The following is a 23,563-nucleotide window of genomic DNA, read 5'->3' as shown; positions in this document are numbered from 1 at the left end:
TATTCCTCTCTGAAATGTCTAAGCCTCCACTAGCTTTTCTGATACTAACTATCTTTTAGGTGAGGAATACAGCTGAAGGTTCTGATCAAATTCCAGTTTGAATGATTGCATTCTGCTTGGCTATAGTATCTATTATTTGAGGTCTTAAATTACTGAATACAGTTGTCAGAGTAGCAGCCGTGTTAGTCTGTATCCGCAAAAAGAACCGGAGTACTTGTGGCACCTTAGAGACTAACAAATTTATTTCAGCATAAGCTTTCATGGACTACAGCTCACTTCTTCGGATGCTGACGATAGCTCATCTCAATTGATTAGACTCTTCCAGTTGGTATGAGTACTTCCACCTTTTCATGTTCTCTCTATGTATAAATATCTCCTGTCTGTGTGTTCCATTCTATGCATCCGAAGAAGTGATCTGTAGCCCACGAAAGCTTATGCTGAAATAAATTTGTTAGTCTCTAAGGTGCCACAAGTACTTCTGAATACAGTTGTTACACTCTGTTAAATAGCTGCTATGTTATATCTAGAGATGGGGAAAGTGATCCCTCTAAATATCAGTTCAAGTTTGTAAAGACTTTGGAAATATGCAGGATGAAAGGTGCTACTGATTTCTAGGCATTCACATTTTAGCCATAGCAAGTCCCACTGAGATGAAATATAATATACTGATAGACTACGCTTGTGATTTCTCCCCCCAACCCCTGCACACACTTATTTTTCTTAAGGCTGACATACAACTGTTAATGTATTTTTCCAGTTATAAGAAACATTGAAAAGTCCTGCATTTGTTTGAGATTTCAGTTGTTTTTTTTTGTCCAATACAAGTTAAGAAGTTAAGCTAGCTATTTTATTTTAAAATGCACTGTCCTCAATGTGGCACTAATGACATCTGATAGGGGAAAGAGAAACACAAGGACAACACCACATAATTTTGGAAATAATCTATTACCCATGCCCACTAGTTCGTTTTTAGAGCATTCTTGGAATTAGAGTAACAAAGATTTCATAACAGATTTGAAGCAGATCTGAAGCAGATTTGTGGGTGTTCCCATTCAGACAATATTATTATTACTAGGCTTTCAAAGGGCTCCCACTGGAACCAATAGCAAAAATCCTATTGATTCCAGTGGTGCAAGAACAGCCTAAAACATGTCTCTATTCTGAAAAGTGACTTTGTGAAAATGGCACCTTTCTTATATTCAACAGATCTACGCCCTGTGTGCACGCAGAGCCAGACCTACTGATTTTGGTGATAAGAAGTTGACACTTAGTCTATTTCAATATTTTTTAAATAAACAATTAAGAATACAAAGTTATTTGGCTTCTTACTGTGAAAAATGGTTAATTACTATAGCAAACATGATCTCTCAAGGGGATTGCCTGCATGGATCCATACTGTAGGTGACTGATAAGTGTACAGTAGGCATGAACTTGGTATTTTCAATAGCGGTACTTGTTGAGGTTGGATTCCCTCCTAGCCCAATGATACAGAATGGCAGATAGTGTGAATCCATCCAAGCAGTCATCCTCAAAGAACAGTTACAATTGCTATAGAAAAATATTTACATATTTCTTTCAGCATTGCCTGCCTGAAAACCCACTGTAGGTGATTAACAAGCAGTCTCCAAACCCAAAGAGATAAGGCTGGAGAATCTTGCTCAGCTAAGGATTCCAGGATGCTCCAAATTGGATCATCCAACCTACAAGTTAAGTCCTGGTAGTAATGCAGCATGAATATCAAAACATCATTCATGGATGGAACTCTAGGTAGCAGTTTAATATGCCTCTCTGGGGATGAACATTCCTGAGTTTTGGAGTAATGGTCATTGTAGACTTGGTACAAGATGCCTTCATGTCTGCTGGTATTGGTATCTCTATTAATTCATGGCAAATGTGGATGCTGAGTCTAATCTACTTTGACAATCTATGAGTGGGAATGGACTGATCTCTAGTATTATCCCAATATGATACAAAATAGCCAGCTCTTGAAAACTTTAAAGTCATTAGGGATTGATTGCTAATGATGTCACAAAAGCATATGGCTTAGATGAGGCTATCTTTTTCCTTCCATTCCTTTAAATACGACAAAGATTGAGACATCAGTTACTTGCATGTAGACTAAATCTTCAGTGAAAGATCTTGCACGATGAGGTCTCATGTAAGTAATACAAGAAATTGAGCCTACATAGTCCAATAGGGCTAATGTGCCTTTGGTGTATAGAATAGGTGAGATTCATGCCAGGAGGACCATGAATTCAGAGAGAACCAAGGAGGCCTCATCTGAACTAGGATGGGCAGAAGAATCCTGAAATCAGTAGATCCAAAAGTGGATCTACGACCTCATCAATGATGGCAGCAAGGTTGACTCTGATGGTACCGGGCTCTGAAGACCAAGTCCACCAGGATAGTGCACAGAGAAAACATGGAAAGGAGAAAGAGGGGATGCTTCACTATTCAGCACCAAGGAAGGAGATGTCAGAGCCAGTGAACACAGAGATCCAGAGAGATTCAGCAACAGATTAGCTCAATTCAAAAACACCACCAATGTCAAGTAATTATTCATTATTTATATTACAGTAGCACGTAGAGATCCCCAAATGAGATGCCTGCACCCCCCCCTATTATGCCTGACACTGGTCAAACACATAGTAATAGACTGTAAGCCCTTTGGGGCAGGGACTGTCTAAAGAGATAAGAAAGATTAAGGGTGGAGGGCGAACAAGTGCATAGACGGAGAGGTTAAGTGATTTTCTCAAGGTTACATAGAATGTCAGAGCCAGAGCTCATAGTCCCGTGTTCCCTCCATTGGGCTAAGTTTCCTCTGAATGACATAGAAAGCTTTGGGGGCAGTCACACCTGGATCTAGCCACCCAGCAGCTGGGTAGCCAGGAGCAGCACAGAGGCAACAGCCTGGATAGATGTACTCAGCATTGAGGCAATATTCATCAGCTAGATCCAGCACCAGAACCGGAGGGTCCAATGCCAAGATCCCTAACACAGAGGATCTCGAACCAGAAGCCATCAATGATACCAGAACACCCAAAACCAAGATGGATGATCCCAAGACACTCAATGCTGCCACCAGACATTGCTGAAGACACTGACACCAAGGAAGACCTGCAATTATGGTGGCCTCATGGCTTCTTTTCATCTTTGCCACTGAAGGAGAAGAATGATAATGAGAGATGGAGTGTTTCAAAGAGTCAAGAAGTCTGCTGTTAAGGCTTGATGCTCAGCTAGAGGTGGGAGCTTGTATCTCTTTTTGACATGACACTGGGTTTAGGGAGAATGGAACCATGAGGCTGTGGGACTTCTAACAGGCAGTTCAATGGGACATTTAGACTCAACAACATAAGATGACCAAGCCAAGTCTCTGGGTGCTGAAGCATTTCCAGGCCCAGCATTAGAACCTGACTAAGCAGAATGAGACACGCTTACACTGAAGCAGAACAGGCACCAAATATGTTAGCTGATGACAGACTTAATACAGTTACAGCAGGGACACAGATTGAAGCCAGCAAACTTGACTTTAGTAATTTTTAGATAGGCCCTCAACAGCATGAGAACAGCCCAGAAACACAATGCTCAACAGAGCATTAGGATTTTTGGCCATCTCCAGTAACTATTCCCAGCTATAAATAAATCTATATTTATATATAGAAAAAGCTGTTTTCCCAAAACAGGTCACACAAGGAAGCAACCTACACCACAGAGCTCTTGCTCACTGCCTATAGCAGTCAGAAAAAACTAAGCTGCAGTCACATCCCTTTGTACATCATTGGGTGTAGGGAAGGTCACAAGGACACTGGCAGGGAGTTCATCCAGCCCCCCCAGACATTGGTATTTCAAAATTCCCAAGGCTTGCTCCTCACCTAAAACGGGGATCCATGCAGGCAATGCTCAAAGAACTGTTTTTAATTTCTACCACAGAGGCTGATGGAGCATTGGTTCTTTAGAGAAGATTTCTGTTCTCCATCACTGCCTTCCTGGGATTTCTGCTGCTAAGTTTAGTGAGGCTGTGGAGGGTCACTGATGCTGGTAGGCGGCTTGGGGTAGCATTGGCAGTAGGAGTTCCCAAAGGTCCTTGGCACCTGCTGCACACCCAGAATCCCACTGCGGAATCCAGGTCTGTGGGCCCAGTGGGGAGCCCAGAGGCCTAGCACTAGGGCTGCATGTGGAGTCAGGGAACTAGGCTCTATAGCAGGGCTGAGGACCAGTTGGGTTGCAGGAAAAAGGAGTCAGCTGGGAGCTTTGTTTTCCAATTTTGCTTCCAATTCTTTCCAATTTTGCTTCCAATTCCAGATACCCATTTTGGAACCTTCTCACCTCATCCATTCCCCACAAAATTACCCCCCCTGCAGCTGTTAGCACTAAGGAGGAGACACCAGGCTTGAGAAACTTCCCCAGCACTATCAAACCAGGGCTCTCCTCTGGAGATTCCCAGAAGTGAACAGCTGCCTCTGGAACTCAGCTGTTAAAATCCACATCTCTGAAAACTTCCCAATCTCACACAGGCTCCCCTTCCCCCACCCAATCCCACTCCGGCTCCCCTTGCCCCCCTCTACGGAGGCTCAGACATACACCCCCACATCACCCTGGCTCTCTTTTCCCCCCATATGGAGGCTCAGACCCCCCCCATCACCCCGGCTCAGCTTGCCCCCCACATCAGACACCCCCCCATCACCCAATCTCCCCCATACGGAGGCTCAGACACCCCCACACCTCACATTGACTCCCCTTGCCCCCATCTCCCCCACTCCCAACTCCCCTTGCCCCCCATCCCCCTTGCCCCCCATCCGATGCTCAGACACCCCCACGCCTCACACTAGCTCCCCTTGCCTCCTACCGCCCCCATCACACGCCGAGAAACCAACACACCCCATCCCCACATCGCAGACCTCGCCCCCGCCGCACACAGAGGCGCCGAGCCGCCCCATCAGCACAACGCACCGGCTCCCCGCTCCCCCCTCCCCACGCACCGGCTCCCCGGCGCGGAGCCCCTCCTGCCCGCGGCGCGCACACACGCAGATGCTGCGAGCCGCCCGCGACGCACACAGCGGCTCGGAGCCTCCCACGGATGGAGAGATGCAGGTCCCAGGTCCCCGACCTCCTCACAACTCTCTAGCGCCGGTCCGCGACAGCCGAAACTACAACTCCCAGGAGCCTCTGCAATCCGCTTCCGGCGTGCGCACCGGAAACGAAACCTGCAACCTTGGCTGATACCGCCAAGGGGTGAGGGGTGGGATCTATCCCCATGGCAACCGTTCACGCCAATGGGAGGCAGGAAGGGCAGGGCTAGAGGCTGGGTTGGAAGCGGACGGTGGCCGTACTGGGAGGTCCGTCTGTACTCAGGTAAGCGAGGAGCGTGGCGAACAGGTGTGAGCGTCTCGCCCTGTCGTCGGGCGCGCTAAGCCCCGTACGCTGCCTCAGACTGTCCCTTCGCCTCCCCCCCAGTCCTGCGACCCTCCCTCGCGCCGCCGCCCCCTTGTCCCCCGCGCCGCCGGCCTCGCCTCGGGTCCCCCCCGCTGCCGCCCCCCCCCTTGTCCCCCGCCGCCGGCCTCGCCTCGGGTCCCCCCCGCCGCCGGCCTCGCCTCACGTCCCCCCCGCCGCCGCCCCCCCCTTGTCCCCCGCCGCCGGCCTCGCCTCGGGTCCCCCCCGCCGCCGGCCTCGCCTCACGTCCCCCCCGCCGCCGCCCCCCCCTTGTCCCCCGCCGCCGCCCCCCCATTGTCCCCCGCCGCCGGCCTCGCCTCGGGTCCCCCCCGCCGCCGGCCTCGCCTCGGGTCCCCCCCGCCCCTTTGTCCCCCCGCCGCCGGCCTCGCCTCAGGTCCCCCCGCCGCCGCCGCCTCCTTGTCCCTTCCCATCCTCCGTTGAGCTATTCCTGCCTGTGTTAGCTGCTGGGGCTGGGGAGGAGGGGGGACTGAACAGGGTATGGCAGGGTCACACACATAGGCCACCACCACTACATATCCTCTGGGCTCCCCTTTTGGTCTCCCCTCTTCAGCAGATTGAATTTGTCTCCTGGCCTTAGGAAGTTTGTGCAGGAATCTGTCTGTCCTTTCCTGAAGGACCCCGGGGTCATTTACATTGCACTAGGGGTAGCTGCTATTTGATTTTTTTTATTGAGTTTAGTGCCAGTGAAATACACTGTCCTGGCAGTGCTGGAGACTGGGCTCCTGGGGCCATAAGAGGCACAAAAGGAGCTTCCTCGTGTATGCCCTCCAACAAAGAGCCTCAGCTAAGATGGATGGGAATTGCCTAAACAGGGGGTCTGGTTTGGAGTTGCTTAGATCCCAAGGGGTTCCATCAGTGAAGGCCTTGACACGAAGCTGTAGGCACTGAAGATAATTCAGAATGAAATGCATAGGTGTAAGTGACTTATGGCTTTTATTTTCTTTTACTAGAGCAGAGATTAGTTCTAGAAGACAAGACTTGGATTTTGTGGTAGGAAGTGAAATACAGCAAGACTTCATCTTAACTTTAAGCACTGGAGATGAATAGTTCTATTTTTTCAATAATGAAAGGGCTGGCCATGTTAAGCAGCATATTTGTGTTAGTTATATAGTGCCGTACATGGGCATGGTGTCTTAGAAAATCAAGTTCGTACAGCAGGAGGCAACGATATCACAGGGAAGTGTTGGCAGTAGAGATAAGCAAGGGTGAAATAGATATGCTCATGTGGCAGCTATATGATAAACTTTTAATCTGAAGTTCACATCTGTCTTGGGTTATGGTCATTATGAAAGGCATAGTTTGGTGGTTTCACAAAATATGAAACTGAATGTCTCCATGCCAGTCTGGGAAATGTTACCTTTTGTACTACTGTATTATTCAATTTACATGGAACAGTAAGTGTAACAGATATATTAAGATTTAAGCTAAGTACCACCCGTGGCAACTAGGTCATTATTTAACCTTCTGTTTTGGCATGTAACAAACAGCAAAGCTGATCTCAGACATTCCCTTGTCAATGTTTAACACTGAATGCATTCTTATGAAGTACCTATCAAATAAGTGCTCTGCACACCTCAGAAGCTAGGCCCATTATGACTACCAACCTGCTCTAGATTTGAATTTGTCAGCTTGCAGTGAAAGTCTCATATCCCATTGCCGTTGTTCCTCCTAGTGACCTCAGTGGGACTACTCCTGTGAGCAGAGGCAGTCCTTAGGCATGCCTGCTGCTGTCTCACTCTAGGCATCCTGATGCCCATCTCACACCTAAGTCCTGGTAGGATCCTCAAACCAGGGGAAGATAGGTGTTTTCCCCCAATCTATCTTGCCTGTGGGGCCTGTTCAAGTGGGCATACTCAGAGGCTGCTTAACTCCACACAAAACAGCTGGCATAGGAGGAGCAGGGATGCTCCCTTATAATTTTCAGCTGAGGCATTAAGGTGCTTACATGGGAAGTGGCAGATCCTGGTTAAATTCCCCTCTCTGCATGATGAGAAGGGATCGGAACATGGGTTCTCTATCTCAGGTGATCTTTAATTATTGGACTGACTAGGATATTCTGATGTGCGTCTCTAATAATTTAATTATAGTGGAATAGCTTTAACAAATATTGGGTGAGTGAGGATCACACAATAATCTGGTGGTTGACACTCATGGGAAACTTCTGTTCAAATCCCTTCTCATCAGGCAGAGGGGGTAATTAAACTGGGGTCTTTTACATCCTGCATGAGTATCCTAACCACTAGGCTCAAGGTTTTAAGGAAGACCTCTTTCCCTCCATCCATATGTATGTATACTTTTTTAAAAAGTAATTTTTCTCCATTACATTTGTAAAATTTCTTTTTTGTCCACATAATTAAAACTGCATCAGAGAACAAACACTTTTGTTCTTATTTTTTAATTTTTCCCTTCCAGGTTAAATGCTAAGGTTGGAAAACCTATTCCAGTTCCAAACTTTTTGCTGTGGCTTACAGTGCAGAGCTTTGCTTCTCTCAATCAGACAAAGAAAATGGATGGAACAAAATGTGATGGAATAGGCAAGGGAGTCACGTGAAGGTAAGAAATGTCTGACTACTGGCATCTCCCATAATTTTCATCCAGTTTCCCTCACAACCCTGGCAAAATCAGGCAGTTCTGACTTTAGAATGCATCCAGAATAAATGGAGATGGCAGGAGTACAATGTATGGGGTGGGAAGAAAGACTTCGCTTTTTTGGTATTGCACTTTCCTTTGTTCTTCTATCTGATTAGCAGGGAGCTTCAAATACAGCATACTTTACTCTTATTCCAGCTTTTGAATAATTATGAGAAAAATGACTGAACCAGGTTTGGTTAGGTCTGGAGACTGGGGTGTGGCTGCCAAAAATGTTGAATTAGGCAACATTTATCCCTCTGAGACCTCTACAGATGGGCTGTATAGGAAGGAATAATGGTAATGAAGAGTGAGCACCTGTCCTTTGGGTTTGATTTCTGACTGCTCAGGATTTTGAGGGTAAAATAGACTGTTTTGAAGTAAACTTAAGAAAAGTTACTGATTTGGAGTGGTGAAGGAAGGGGAGTTTTATTGCTTTATACCCTCTTTGTTAATATAGGGAATTGTTTGAAGGTGCCATTATTTTAAACATTAGGCATGTTCTGTGACCAGTGCTGCTCTGTTTCCTTGAAACATGCTGACTACAGAGTACAATATTTTGCCCAAGCTTCCCTTAAAATGTCTTGCAGGCTTTCAATACTTCGTTTCCAAACATTACTAATTTCTAAGGAGTAATTCAGAGGTACCAAAGTGTGACCTGAAATCTAAATTCAGCTCACTGCTTCTTTTTCCTTGTAACTGCAAAATGAGGACAAAGTGGATCATGTTTTGACTTTTTTTTTTAATTGGTGCTAATGATCACCAACAATCAACTTCTATTCCCAAAATTTCAGTATTGGGCTAGAGAAAGAAACACTTCTGTCTTTGTATCTTCAACACACTTAAGGAAAAAAACAACAAGCCCCAAAGCCAGAAACATGAAACTGAATCTATCCATAATAAAGTTCCAAACACAACATAAATAGTGAAAATAAATTAGATTTTTCTTAAAAAAAAATCTTCAAGTTTATGTCTTCAGTGGCTATAGGCAGTGAAGTGTGTGTGTGGGCGGGGTGAGGGGGGAAGAGTGGTAGAACACTGCTTATCTCTCACTTCCCTTGCCCCTTCTGGTGGCTTCTACTCTTTCACCTCTGATCATTAAGGCTAAGATTTTGTCATGGTTATTTTTAGTAAAAATCACAGACAGGTCATGGGCAACAAACAAAAATTCACAGAGCCCGTGACCTGTCTGTGACTTTTACTAAAAATAACCATACAGGCCTCCTGGGAGAAGTGCACAGCCTCGGCTGCAGCCCCCACCACAAGGCAGGAGTGCAGGGCCCCGGCTGCGGCCCCCTCCGCAAGGCGTGGGGTAGGAGCACATGGTGGCAGGAGTGCAAGCTGCGGGGCAGAGGTGCACGGCCCTGGCTGTAGCCCCCACTATGGGGCTATGTGGGGAGCATAGCCCCGGCTCCAACCCTGGCTGCAGCTGCGGACAGCTGAAGCTGAAGAAGTCACAGAGGCCCGGTAAAGTCACGGAATCCATTACTGCCGTGACCTCCGTGACTAAATCGTAGCCTTAACGATCACCATTAGGCTTCAGATCTTTCAACCATTGAGACAAATGAGACCAATTGACAGTATTAGGCTCTGACTCTGCAAACTGCTTTAGGTGCAGCATCGGAGTCTTCACATGTAGAACAGTTTATTTAATTAGGATTTCAACACTATTCTGTCAGGTTGTCTTTCAGCAGACTGTCGTGGTCCTATATCTGGCCATTCAGGTGACTTTCTTTACAATTCTAGACTAGATACTTAAATTTAACAATGAAATAATTTCAATAGAAACTTACAACCACTAGAGAGGTGCTGGATGGAGTGGCAACTAAGGCCTGGTCTACACTAGGAGTTTATGTCGAATTTAGCAGCGTTAATTCGACTTAACCGTGCACCCGTCCACACCAGGAAGCTAATTAGTTCGACCTAGAGGGCTCTTTAGTTCGAATTCTGTACTTCTCCCCGACGAGGGGAGTAGCGCTAAATTCGACATGGCTATGTCGAATTAGGCTATGTGTGGACGGAAATCGACCTTAGTAGCTCTGGGAGCTATCCCACAATGCACCACTCTGTTGACACTCTGGACAGCAGTCCGAGCTTGGATGTTCTGACCAGCCACACAGGAAATGCCCAGGGAAAATTTGACACGCTCCGGCGCCTTGTGGATGTTCTGCAGGACCGCAGGCAGGAGGACAGAGCCCCCCTGCACTGTATCTGCAACCGCCCTCCCCCGCCACAAAGTCCCAAACCCCCCTCACCCAAAGTAACAAGAAGGAGGGGCGACAGGGACCGTGAAAACTGTCACTGCACCCCTGCAGAGTGCACAAATACAAGAAGGCTCTCATTCCCTAAATGTTGAGAAGTCCTTCCCTTCCTGGCTCACTGAAGCCCCAATCCCAGTTTCATCCCCTAAGTGTGTAGTTGATTATTAAAAGTAGTTTGCTGTTAATTACTATTTCCGTCAAGTTTTTCTACAGAAAACTGTCTGTGAAGTGGGGGGGGAGGAGGGGGTTGTTAATTGCATAGGACAGTCACCTTTACCAGGGTACAGTCACGGGGGCAGGATCAACAGCAGGTCACACACACAGTGCAGTCAGTAGGCACCCTGGTCGGTCTGGGAGGTGTTTTCCATGTTCTGTGTGGGTGGGGGGTACGTGACTTTGTGGCATGGGAGGGCGGTTACAGAACTTATGCAGCGGTCCTTGTCCCGGACCACAGAGCCACGCAGCAGGGGAATCTGTAACCGTCCTCCCCCGCCACAAGGTCACGTAGCCCCCGCACATAGAGTCCCGAAAAGGAGGGATGGCAGGCTCCGTTGAAACAACCAGTCTGGCACTGCAGACCGCTCTAGGAGCAGGAGCCTATCATTCCTCGAGTGTAGAAGCGGTGTTAACATCACTGCACACCCTACCCAACCCTTTAACGCGAATTCATTAATAAAGAAAACGTTGTTAATTAACAATGTTCCATTAACTTTATTTTTAAACGTGTGTTGGAAGGGGGGAAACGTGGTGAACGGGGTATGTAACCGCAGAAGAAAGTCAACAGTAACTGAAGTAGGGGCAGGTTCAGCTTCTCTGTAAAGAAACTGAACAGTCACAGGTTACCCTGCTCCCTGAGGAACCTAGCTTTCAAAGCCTCCCAGATGCACAGCGCTTCCCGCTGGGCTCTTCTAATTGCACGGCTGTCTGGCTGAGCGTAATCAGCAGCCAGGCGATTTGCCTCAACCTCCCATCCCACCATAAAGGTCTCCCCCTTGCTCTCACAGAGATTGTGGAGCACACAGCAAGCTGCAATAACAATGGGGATATTGGTTTCGCTGAGATCCGAGCGAGTCAGTAAGCTCCTCCATCTCCCCTTGAGGTGTCCGAAAGCACGTTGAATGATGACAGTTACCCAAGACCACCCTCGACACATTTTTCCCCCCAGCATGCATTGTGGGGAAATCCCAGAATTCAAATGGGCAGCGGGGACTGCGGGAACTGTGGGATAGCTTCCCACAGTGCACCGCTTCCAATGTCGACGCTTGCCCCGTTAGTGTGGACTCACAAAGTCGAATTAGTGTCCTTAGTGTGGACACACAAATTCGACTTTGTAAGGTCGATTCCATAAATTCGAATTAAGTTAAATCGAACTAATCTGGTAGTGTAGACATACCCTAAGGTCAATCAGAATTAAAATACAATTTGTAACCATAATCCAGGTTGCTCCAGAGTTTCCGTTCTAACAGGGTTAATAAAGTTCTCTATAAACTGTATATTTTGAGTTTGAGAATTAGTTTGAAAATCTTATTTGTAGTTTATGAGGTGCTTGAATTAACAATAGCTGAGCTGCTAAGTAATAGTGACCATAAAGTAGTGAAATGTCACTGACTAGGGAGAAGAAAGAAGTTTGAAAAGGGAGATTTAAATAAAATAAGGAATCTAGTCAAAAAGGCCCTGGAGTCAAAAGTAAAGAAAACAAATGCTGTAGATTTGGCACGGATGCTTGCTATATAAGGAAACAGTAGTCTGAGAATACATGCATGCCTCTGAACAAAAAAGGAAGCAAAAAAGCAAGAAGTAAACCAGTATGGGTAAATTGCAGCGTTCAAGAGGGTTATACAAACTCAGCCAAAATCTTTCAGAGTTTGGAAATCTAACTGTAGTGAAACTAATAAAAAAGGAGCATAAACTAGCAGGCAATGTTGAAGACAGAAATTAGGAGGTCTAAAGTGAAATTTAAAGAGCAAATAGCAAAGAGCAAAAAACAATAAATTCTTTAAATATGATCACCAGAAAGCCTTGAAAAAATTGAGTCTGCTGGATCACCAGGAATTAAAGGGAGCAAATAATGAAGATTAAACCAATTTCACAGAAGTCATTTATTTAGCTTCTCAGCATCATTCTTCATGGCAGAGATAGATACTCTCTTTTGGTAATATAGATGAGGTAATATCCAAGATTGCTGCCAGAAGAGGTGATGCTGGAACAAATTGTTAAATTAAAAGCTTTAAAAATCACCAGGCCCAGTTTGCACAACCAAATGTTCTGAAGGAACTTAGTGACTGAGCTGCTAACAAAAATACTAAAAATTGCTACTATACTGGATTATTGGCAGGTAATGTTTAACTTATCTTTAAAGCATCGAAGCTACTAAGTGTAAAACTTGGAACTTCACTGTTTCTAGTCTCATGTTTTAGAGAGAAGAACTTCACTTTAAGCAACAAAATATGACAAGATGTGTATTGTGCTAGGGTATTACTGTACATTTCCAGTTTGAAGCAGAATGCTACAGCCTTCCAAGAAATAGCAATATATCTGTTGTCTTTTCATTATAAAATAGCATTACGCTAACACTATTAGTGATTAAAAAAACCAATGAATCACTCAATGAGTAATTTTTTCTGATTATTATATCAAAAAGTCTAGTTCACAATTAAAAAGGATTTAACTTCAGATTTTACATTAATTTTGTATTTAACTTTGCCTAGAAGCAAGCATGCTTTTCTTAAGGTTTCTCTGGAAAAGAAAGCTTGAGATCTTCTTAAATCTTTCTCTTCTTCTGCCCCTTTTTCTTTTTATAAACAAGCATGACAAATGTCATCCCAGAGAGGAATCTTTTCAGAATTATAAATGCCTGAAAATAGGAGCTAGTAATGGAAGTCTTTCCTCGGCTTTGCTAGAAAATACAGCAAAAACATAATATTGAAATAGTTTTTGTGCATTTAAGTTAATAGATAATTATAAACACTAAATTCCTAACTGTTCTTAGCCTTTCATTCTGGGAAAAAATATTTAATCAGATACGATTAATGTTATAATCTTTATAACCCATTACGTTGGTAGAGGAAGTTTGCCATGAGCCTCTTTTAAACCAATAAAATGTAATATAGTTATATATTTACTTTTGTTCCAGTTTACAGTAGAAGTTCAGTCAAATAAAATTGTTGTAGTCCCTTCCCAAAATAAATTTAAAAGCTTCTGATGACCACATGTGGAAAACTTGCTTCTCCTTTGTCACAGTTTGCTTCCAAAAGCAAGTGTTCTTCTGGCGCTCTTGTGACTTTTTTTTTTTTTGTGGGGGTGGAGACTTTTAGACTGCCAGTTTCTAAATGATAGCTATTCTGATTTTCTTGATAGACTAAATTTTTCTTCTTAATTTACTTGTACTGCTCCTAATTAATACTCTTATTGAACTAACTTAGTCACCTAACTGTTCAGCGTTAATACTGTTTATTTGTTTAACTAAGTGTGTGGTCCCTGCAAAGGGCACATGTCTGAGACACAAACTGGAATTTTACTTGCAGCTCTGCTGTTATGTTGATTTACTGATTCACCTTGGACAAGCTGCTTCCCCATGGTAAAATGAGGATGATCTTTGACCAGCTTGGTAATATGTCTTTGGGATCTATGAATGAAAAGCTTTTGTTAGACTGGCTCAGTGTTTATGGCTTTAAGTTTCATGTTTACTGTGGGGTTTGTCAAATCTCCGAGCGCTCAGTGTTCCAGATCAAATGTATACAATGAAAAGACCTTTTAAAGGCACTGTTTCTGTGAGTAAACCAGTCTCCTACACCCTTTCACACATACACCTGCCTTTCAGGATGTTGATCTTTCTACTGTGATCACAGTCCACTGCTTTTATATAAACTGAATATTGGCAACCCCAGTTAAAAAAAAAATCATGAGATTAGCAGCAAAATTAATACATTTAAAAAATTGATTTTGATTGTCTTGATTTTTGAACTCTCAATGCCCATCCCCCGTGTATTTGTGACAATTAGTGTTGCCATTTCTCCCAAACATATTTAAGTGATGTTTTTGATCTTCATTGCAGGAGCTCTCACCCCCACATTTGCCAGTCTTCCCAAGTCCTCTATTAGTTCTGTTCCCTTCTCCCAACCTCCACCATCAGTTCTGCCCCCCTCCCAGCCTCACCCTCTGCATCTCTTGCAGTTCCTGGGGCTCTTCATCCCTGTCCCAGGGTTGTTGGCTTGTTTTTTTTGGGGGGGGGGGGGGGAGAGGAGACAGCAGTACAGAGATCTGCTGCAGGATCCCCTTCTTCCCCTTCCAGGCTGGAGGTGGGAGCAGCTCCAGGGGCTCTTTGCCTCTCTCACTCACCATTCCCAGCTCTAGTGTTGCAGGAAGGGAAAGGGGAGGAACAGAGAAAAGCTGCTGTTACCCATTGGAGGGAAGGAGGGTGCAGCCTGAGCTGTTGGGCTCTAACTGTTCTTAGTTTTCCTCCTATGAGAATTGCGCTTTCTGCTTCTTGCAGCAGCTCCGATTGGCTTCTCTTCCTCCAGAAGCAGGGCAATGGGGAAAGCTGCCATCTAAGGGGGTCTCCCCAATACAGAAGTGAAATATGTGAGAGGGCTGGAGCTTTTTAGAATGATTGTGGCTCTGGCCAAGTTCACCTGAGTTGCAAAGAAATTGGGAGAGTTGGCAACAGTGAAACTGAAAATAGTGCACTCCCCTGAGTTGCCTAGGCGGCAAGTCCCGAAGAGTATTCCTAGGTAGTTGCTGAACCTGGATGTTTGGTTTGTTGGCTGGATAAAGTCAGTTGATGATTGAGGTTGGGCTTGTGTTTGAAGCACGGAGAGAAATGTGTGGTACTCTAACACTAATATCCTGCTCTTATGTCTGCTTGTAAATAGAGAAGGAAGAAAAACCGTTAGGGTCTCTGAAGCACAAAGCTAACTGCTTTGCTTGTATACAATTATGAAGTGCTTAATGTGTGTATGGGGTGCTCTGTAAAGATGTGGGAGCAACAGCTTGGGTAAGACAGTGCTTAAAGTACATTCCCTTAGTGACAGATCTGTATGTACCGGTATGTATGTAGCTGGGTCTGACCCCTTGCCATCTCTGGCTTAAAGCACTGGAATCGTGCTTCTTCCTCTTTGCTCCTCTGCTTGCACTCAGGACATGGAACAAAGCTGAATCCCCAGGGCCTGGCTGACTTCCTTGCACAAGTGAGGAACTAGGGTGGCTGTGTAGCCCCTCCACTGGGGAAACCAGCAAGTGTTAGTGATACCACTGGAGGGCAGTCAGAACCCCCCCCCCCCTTTCCCCGTCCAGCTTTATCTCGCTTCGGCTGTGCCGATGGGGGGGTGGGGTAATAGCTGTGATTGGTACAGCGAGCTGTCCATTTCTCTTTCTGGCCGTGTCTACTCTGATTGGATAGAATTTCCCCAGTGAAGGGCGGTGATAGTAGCAGAAGGACCAATCAGAACAGAGGGGAGGTGACACCCCCCCTCCTCCGCGTGCGACTGGAGTTGTTGACTGCGACAGCCCGGTGCACGCGCAGATACGCTGAAAAGGGGGGGACGGGGTCTCAGAGTGCGCTTGCGTAGACTGGAGAGTGCGAGGCCGGCGCCGTGAGCGGAGACGTTGGGGTTAGTGTGCGCATGTGCTGGGCCGGCGGGGGAGGGGTTGGGAGAGGTATGCCTGCGTGGGGCGAGGGCGCGGTGTGTGCGCGTGCGCGCGGTGGCGGGCCTGACTGGGCGCGCTGAGAGGCGGCGCTCCTGGGCGCTGTATTGTCCGGGCTCGGCCGTCGGGAGGTGGCCGTGGAGGGAAAGAGGAGCCCGCCAGAACCTGCGGCTCCTATGGAGAGCCCGGGCCCCCCGTGACGCGGCGCTCTCGGCCCCGTTCGGCCCCCGCATGGCGGCGGCCATGGCCCCGGCGCTCCCCGAGCCGCCCTCCGAGGTGCCCCCTGAGACGGAGGCAGCGGTGCGGGGCCGCCAGGCAGCGCTGTGGGGCCGGGCGCGCAGCCTGTGCCGGAGGCTGCGGGCGCTGCAGGCTCAGCAGGTGGAGCGGCACGTTCGGCAGCAGCTGGCCGGGCTGGTGCGGTACATGGGGCGGGCGGCTCCCGCCGGCCTCCCTCGCGTCCTGGGGCCTGACCTGCGGCAGCTGGCGGCCAGCGCCACCGCCAGGCTCCGCGCCGCCCAGGGGGCTTGTGACTCGGACGCCACCGACAGCAGCAGCAGCAGCAGCGGCGGCTCTAGCTGCGGTTCCGGGGGGGAGACTGATAGCGAAAGCCCGGAGGAGGAGCGACCCGTACCGACCCCTGCAGCGTGAGTAACCGGGGCTGCTTAGTCGCGGGTGGGGGCAGTTACCGGACCCGGGGGTGAGGGCTGCAAAGTTACCCGCCCTTCTCGCACCTGGGGCCCGAGGGAAGTGGCGGGGTCATCCCGGCGCGTGGGCTTCTCTCCCGCAGCTGCGGCGAGAGTTTTCCTGAGGTGGATTTAAAGTGCTGAGAGTCACTTGGCGCTTCCCTGCCGTACACGCTGCAAAACCCTTCCTGGTGAGAGGAGATGCTGTGACAACCGCAGCGACGTGAAAGCCGCCACCGCCTGAACTGCTCACAGCAAAGCCTAAATCCGCAACTCCTCCTCCGAGACGGGAATCTGCGTCGCCAACTTCTCCACTGCTTCCCGCCCCACCCGCTATCAGTCAGACTTCTAACCTTGAGGTTACCGGCTCCTCCTTTAAACTCTGTCACCAGATGTGCGCATTCATACAACTCACCGCTTCCTTACTGATACTACTCTCAGAACGCGGATTCTGGCCATGTTCTCTCACGTGGGTGAATAAATAAATGCTTTGTCATAACGAGTTGTTTTCCTTGAGTACCTGATCCATAGTTTCAGGTTTAAGTTTTCAAACAAACTCACTTCATGCTTATTTTTGTAGAGTTGCTTCAGTATTATAATTAAGTCTCGGCTATGTAATTTAGTTAACATCTAATTTGCTTAATCTAATCTTCCATTTTCAGGTAGAATAAAACATTGGGCAAAAAGAACACAAAGTATGAGTTTTCAGTAATAGAAAAGAAGAGTATGGTTTTGTAGTAAATGCACTGAGTTGCAAGGAGATCTTGGTTCAATTACTGGTTCTGCCATAGATTTCCTGTGTGAGATTTGGTGTCACTGTTTGCTTCATTTATCTAATTTAAATGCAGATACTTCCTTATCTCATAAGGTTGTTGTGACATTCTTAAAAATACTATCCTGATAGGTCTTCTATCAAAACTTAGAGAGAATCATAAGGACACTTTCTTGAGGCAAGGGGACAGTACGGTAACCAACATCTTAAGACCATCATATAGGGCTTTTGAATAATTTTTTAGGCCAAAACAGTCTCTTCAGGTTGTAAATTTGTGTTTGCAAGTAATCTGAGAATTGGGACTTCTGGTTTGTGGTGTTTATATTGTAATATAAATAGATGACTTTACAGAGGAGAACTGATTTGTTTAAAATGTCATTGATTTATTTTCCATAGTGCTAGTAGAATGTGTCTCTTCACAGACATTCAGGGCGAGGAAGTCCCTGCCTAAAGAAGTGTAATAGTTGGAAAAAATCAAACAGGCCATGATTTGTGGGGTGAAAAGTACAAAAGGGGAGAAACAAAGAACATTCCTGTTTAAAAAAAAAAAAAAAAAAAAAAATTCTGAAACTCACTGTTCCTGTTGAGCATGGAGATCTTGAAACACCACTATCCTTATCAACAAACAACTTTCAGCATAGTGAAACTAGGATTTTTTGGATGTATATTACAAATTAAAACCACCATGTTTTCATACTGTTAATTTAGTAATTCATTCTCTTTAATAGAGGCCATGTGTGCGCTTTGAAAGCATTGCATATTTATTACAAGCTATTGTTTTGCTTTCTAGGGAGGAAGTGACTAGCAGACTGGACAGTTAAATAAATAGGTATCTCTCCCTATATTATATTACTTTTATCTCCTAGAACTGGAAAGGACCTTGAAAGGTCATCGAGTCCCATCCCCTGCCTTCACTAGCAGGACCAAGTATTGTCCCTGATAGTTTTTTTTTTTTTCCTCCCATAAATGGCCCCCTCAAGGATTGAGCTCTCAACCCTGGGTTTAGCAGGCCAGTGCTCAAACCACTGAGCTATCCCTCCCCCCAGTTGCTTAGTTTGCGATGTAGAACCTCTTACTTTTAGACATAAGATGCAAACAACAGTTGTAGGATGCATTTAGAGCATTCAGCACAGTTTCAATATTATGTAATCTATCCTGTGAAGCAGTGACTGAAAAAAGTCATGGTGGATAATCAACTAAACATGAGTTCCCAGTGCAGTGCTTTAGCTAATACAGTTCTTGAGTGCATAAACGGGAATTTCGAGTAGGAATAGAAGGGTTCTCTCTCTTTTTTTGTGTCCACAATTCAGAAAGGATGTTGATAAATGGGAGAGGATTCAGAGAAGAGCCATGAGAATGATTAAAGGATTAGAAAATCTGCTTTACAGTGACAGACTCAAGGAGTTCAGTTTCTTTAGCTTAACAAAAAAGGTGAAGGGGTGACTTGGTTACATTCTGTAAGTACCTCCATGGGGAAAAATATTAAATAAGGGTCTCTTCAGTCTATCAGATAAAGATATAATCCCTAATTCTGTGGCTGGAAGTTGAAGCCAGACAAATTCAGACTGGAAATAAAGCAGACATTTATGAGAGAGTGTAAGTAACCATTGTTCCAATTTACCAAGGTGTGTGGTGGATTCTCTCACTAGCAATTTTAAAATCAAGATTGGATATTGTCCTACGAGTTATTTTAGGAATATTCTAGGAATTATTTTGCGAGCATTCTGTGACCTGTGTTATACAAGAGGACAGAGTAGATCGGAGTGGGCAAACTACGGCCTGGGGGCCACATCCAGTCCTCCAGACATTTTAATCCAGCCCTTGAGCTCCCGCCGGGAAGTGGGATTAGGGGCTTGCCCCACGCAGCATGGCTCCCAGAAGCAGTGGCATGTCTCCCCTCTGGCTCCTTCCCCTAGGGGCAGGCATGGGGTTCTGCATGCTGCCCCTGTCCCAAGCTGGGAACCGTGACCAATGGGAGCTGAAGGGGCAGCGCCTGTGGACAGGGCAGCACACAGAGCTGCCTGGCTGTGCCTCATGAAGCCAGAGAGGGGATGTGCCGCTGCTTCTGGGAGCCACTTGAGCCACTGGGAGCCTGCATCCCTGACCCCCGCCTGCACTGCGACCCCCTGGCACAACCCTGATCCACCTCCCACCCTCCAAGCCCCTCAGTCTGAGCCCAGAGCAGCCTCCTGCACCCCAACCACCTGTCCCAGCCCCACCCCAGAGCCTCCTCCCGCACCTTGAATTCCTCATTTCTGGCCCCATCCCAGAGCCCGCACCCCCATCCGGATCCCTCATCCCCTCCCGCACCCCAACCACCAATTTCGTGAGCATTCATGGCCTGCCATACAATTTCAATACCCAGATGTGGCTGTTGGGCCAAAAAGTTTGCCTACCCCTGAACTAGATGATCACAGTGGTCCCTTCTGACTTTGGAATCCATGAATCTGTGGTGATGGTATTGATCATTTACTGATAAGAGCACAAAACTTGGAGACTGTTAATCTTGGTTCTGTTCCTATCACTGTCACACTTGGACTATAGCAGAGTAATTTAATCTGTCAGTTTCCCCCTGTCAGTTAGGGGTTACTGATCTGTTAATTAGGGGTTACTGTGTTTTAGGGCTGTAATTAACCTTTAAGTACTTTGAGATGATTGGAAGAGAGGGCTCTTTTTAAGAGTAGATTTTTATGGTGCACATAATCCTACAGATTAGGCTGCATTATCCAGCTCTTGAATGAGCCTCTTCCTGATGTTTATTTTCCAGTTATCTAGTGAGGTGAGTGTTCTATTCCCCCCTGTGGTAACTTATTAGCTAAAAGTGGATGGAAGGGAATCATTATTGAGAGGCAGCATCCTCTATGTGGCGTGAGGGTAGAGACTGCTTTCTAGAAGGATGCTAAGATTCTTACTAGGGTGCTACCCCTCTTCCTGCTCAGGAGTTTCATCTTCATTATAAGCCTCTGATTAGTAGGTGTCTGATGAACCACAACAGTGAATGTTACGTAGCACAGGGGTGGGCAAACTACGTCCTGCGGGCTGGATCTGGCCTGCGAGCTTCTGCTGGGGAGCAGGATCTGGGGCTTGCCCTGCTCCGGTGCTCCAGCCACGGAGCAGGGTTGGGGGACTCACCACGCGGCTCCCGGAAGCCACGCATGGCCCCACTCCGGCACTCCAGCCAGGGTGTAGGGTCAAGGGCTGTTCCATGTGGCTCCCAGAAGCCGAAGGATGATCCCTCTCCAGCCCCTACGCGCTCCAGTGGATGGGGCAGCACGCAGAGCTGCCTGGCTGCGCTTCCGTGTAGGAGCCGAAGAAGGGACATGCTGCTGCTGCTTCCTGGAGCCACTTGAAGTAAGCGCTGCTGGGAGCCTGCAGCCCGAGCCTCTCCCAGCCCCTTGCCCCAGCCCGGATTACCCTCCGAACCCCTCGATCCCAGCCCGGAGCAGCCTCTTGCACCCCTAGCCAGAGCCTGCACCGCTTCCCACACCCCTGCCCCAGCCCTGATCCCCCTCCTGCCCTCCAAACCCCTCAGTCCCAGGCCCGAGCACCCTCCTATACCCCAAACTCCTCATCCCCAGTCCTACCATCTCCCCAGCTGGAACCGTCACACCCCCGCAGACCCCACTCCCCCAGCCTGGAGCCCTCTCCTGCCCATTGAACACCTCATTTATGGCCACACCCCAGAGCCTGCACCCCCAACCATAGCCCACCCCCAATTTTGTGAGCATTCATTGCTCACCATACAATTTCTATTCCCAGATGTGGCCTGCGGGCCAAAAAGTTTGCCCATCCCTGACCTAGCAGAACCTCTTGGCTGTTGTGAGGAGGGGGGAATCGTTGATATTTGGTTCTTTCTAGCCTATGTCTATGACTCTTTCAGTGAACAGCTCCAATTGTCTCAGTTGGTCTTCAGAGGGTTCACAAGAATCAGCGAAGTGAAATTGACCTGATGTTTGTCAGTTTCCCTGCACTGCTCAGAACTGAATTGTAGCAATGAAAAATAAGTTATAATGACAAGCACTGTAAAGCTATTCATGTGAGGTAAGAGGACCCAAATAAAGCAGGCTGGAAGAGGCAGAGCAATAGATGGAGAGCTTCATCTGCTAGGATGTTAAGGAAGGGGATGAATAGAGCACCCTTGCCCAAGGAGTCAGGCCTTCTGGGTCCCGGGAGACTTTTTCCTTCTAGTGGGTAGAGGGGTAGATCTTCAAAACTGATGACTTAATAACCAGAAGTAGATATAAAAGAACTTCTGAGCAAAGGATCAGGACCTTGGTGGAAATTCCAGTGTCCTTCCCAGCTGCTTTTTGGTTGGCAGAGGTGGTGCTGCGCTGCTTAACCCCACTGGAGAGGTGGGGCTTATGTTTTCATAGCCTTTGGGTAGTAGGTGTCTGCAAAGCTTTTAATTTCTGGGGATTTGCTGTATTTGAAGTGATATTCCATGTTTTGTTTCCCTCTTGATGCATGCAGTGCATCTCCTTTTGAACCTAATTTTGTATTGCTTTTTTTGTGAGCTGAAAAAATTTAGACTATGGTGTGGAGGCAGTACATGCTCTAACGTTGCCTTTGTAGTAAAATTATTTTAAAATATCGTTTTTTTTTGTTGAAGGAAACAAACACCACTTAAAACACTTAACTAATTCTTGAAGGTGTCAACAAATATGGACAAGGGTGATCCAGTGGATATAGTGTACTTGAACATTCAGAAAGCCTTTGATAAGTGACCTTATCAAAGGCTCTTTAGCAAAGTAAGGAGTCGGGATAAAAAGGAAGGTCCTCTCATGGATCAGTAACTGGTTAAGACAGGAAACAGCGTTGGAATAAATGGTCATTCTTCACATTGGAAAGAGGTACTGGGACCAGTGCTGTTCAACATACTCATAAATGATCTGGAAAAGAGGGTAAACGGTGCGGTGGCCAAGTTTGCAGATGATACAAAATTTCTTAAGATAGTTAAGTCCAAAACTGACTGACTGAGTTACAAAGGGCTCTAACAAAACTGGGTGACCAGGTAACAAAATGGCAGATGAAATTGATTGTTGATAAATGCAAAGTAATGCATTCTGGGAAAATAATCCCGCCTATACTTACAAAATGTGACTAAATTAGCTGTTATCACTCAAGAAAAAGATCTTGGAGCCATCAAGGATAGTTCTCTGAAAACATCTGCTCAGTGTGCAGGAACAGTCAAAAAAAAAAAAGCTAACAATGTTAGGAACCATTAGGAAAGGAATAGATGGGACAGAAAATAAAATGCCACTATAGAAATCCATTTTCCTCCCACACCTTGAATACTGCATGCAGTTGGGTTGCCCCATCTCAAAAAAGATACACCTCTACTCTGATATAACACGACCCGATATAACATGAATTCAGATATAATGCGGTAAAGCAGTGCTCGGGGGGGGGGGGGGTGCGGGCTGGGGGCTGTGCACTCTGGCGGATCAAAGCAAGTTTGATATAACGCAGTAAGATATATATATATATTTATTTTTTTTTGCTCCCGAGGACAGCGTTATGTTGGGGTAGAGGTGTATATTTGAACTGGAAAAAGTACAGAGTTAGGTAACAAAAATGAAATAGCTTCCATTTGAAAGAAGAAGGCTGGGATTGTTCAGCTTGGAAAAGAGATGGTGGAGGAGCGGGGGATACAATAGAGGTCTATAAAATCATGAGTTGTGTGAAGAAAGTGAATACAGGAGTGTTGTTTACTCCTCCACGTAACACAAGAACCAGGGGTCACCCAATGAAATTAATAGGCAGCAGGTTTAAACAAACATAAGGAAGTACTTCACACAGTGCACAGTAAATTATAGAATTCATTGCCATTGGGATATTGTGAAAGCTAAAAGTATACCTGGGTTCAACAAAGAATTAGGCCTTGTCTATACTACAAAGTTTTGTCGACAAATAAAACTACCGTGACGGTAGACATGGCTTTTTGTGCAAAATTTTTGTTGACAAAGTGCCAGAGTAGACACTGCACTGGATTTTATTGCTTTAATTGGCCTCCAGGAGGTGTCCCACCATGCCCATTGTGACTGCTCTGGTCAACAGTTTGAACTCCGCTGTCCTACAGCCAGGTAAACAACCATCCATCCCTCCCGCTTAGAAGCCCTGGGAAT

The 23,563-nt window shown here is 46.5% G+C and overlaps 2 protein-coding genes across 13 annotated transcripts in view; one reads left to right on the top strand and one right to left on the bottom strand.

Moving 5' to 3' along the window:
• DHX30 (DExH-box helicase 30) overlaps positions 1-5,201 on the bottom strand; it is a 41,280-nt gene extending 36,079 nt beyond the window's left edge. Inside the window, exon 1 of one of the 3 annotated variants that reach the window (XM_045003903.1) lies at positions 5,108-5,201. The gene's annotated coding sequence lies outside the window, so the exon portion shown is untranslated. Of the gene's footprint in view, positions 1-4,979 lie in introns of all 3 variants that reach the window. The other 2 variants (XM_045003904.1, XM_045003905.1) reach the window with 2 other exon arrangements.
• Positions 5,202-5,239: 38 nt separating this feature from the next.
• LOC123363114 (KAT8 regulatory NSL complex subunit 1-like) overlaps positions 5,240-23,563 on the top strand; it is a 160,879-nt gene continuing 142,555 nt past the window's right edge. For 2 of the 10 annotated variants that reach the window (XM_045003911.1, XM_045003908.1), the window contains exons 1-2: positions 6,264-6,366; positions 7,864-8,004. Coding sequence is in view for 1 of the 10 variants with exons in the window: in XM_045003907.1 (XP_044859842.1) it covers positions 16,215-16,627 (413 nt within the window). In the remaining 9 variants the exon portion in view is untranslated. Of the gene's footprint in view, positions 5,353-6,263; positions 6,367-7,863; positions 8,005-15,825; positions 15,950-16,094; positions 16,628-23,563 lie in introns of those variants that run through there. The other 8 variants (XM_045003913.1, XM_045003912.1, XM_045003909.1 and 5 more) reach the window with 7 other exon arrangements.

The sequence above is a fragment of the Mauremys mutica genome, chromosome 2, assembly GCF_020497125.1.
Source record: "Mauremys mutica isolate MM-2020 ecotype Southern chromosome 2, ASM2049712v1, whole genome shotgun sequence".
Classification (NCBI taxonomy): Eukaryota; Metazoa; Chordata; order Testudines; family Geoemydidae; genus Mauremys; species Mauremys mutica.
This window is presented reverse-complemented; position numbering and strand designations above follow the sequence as displayed.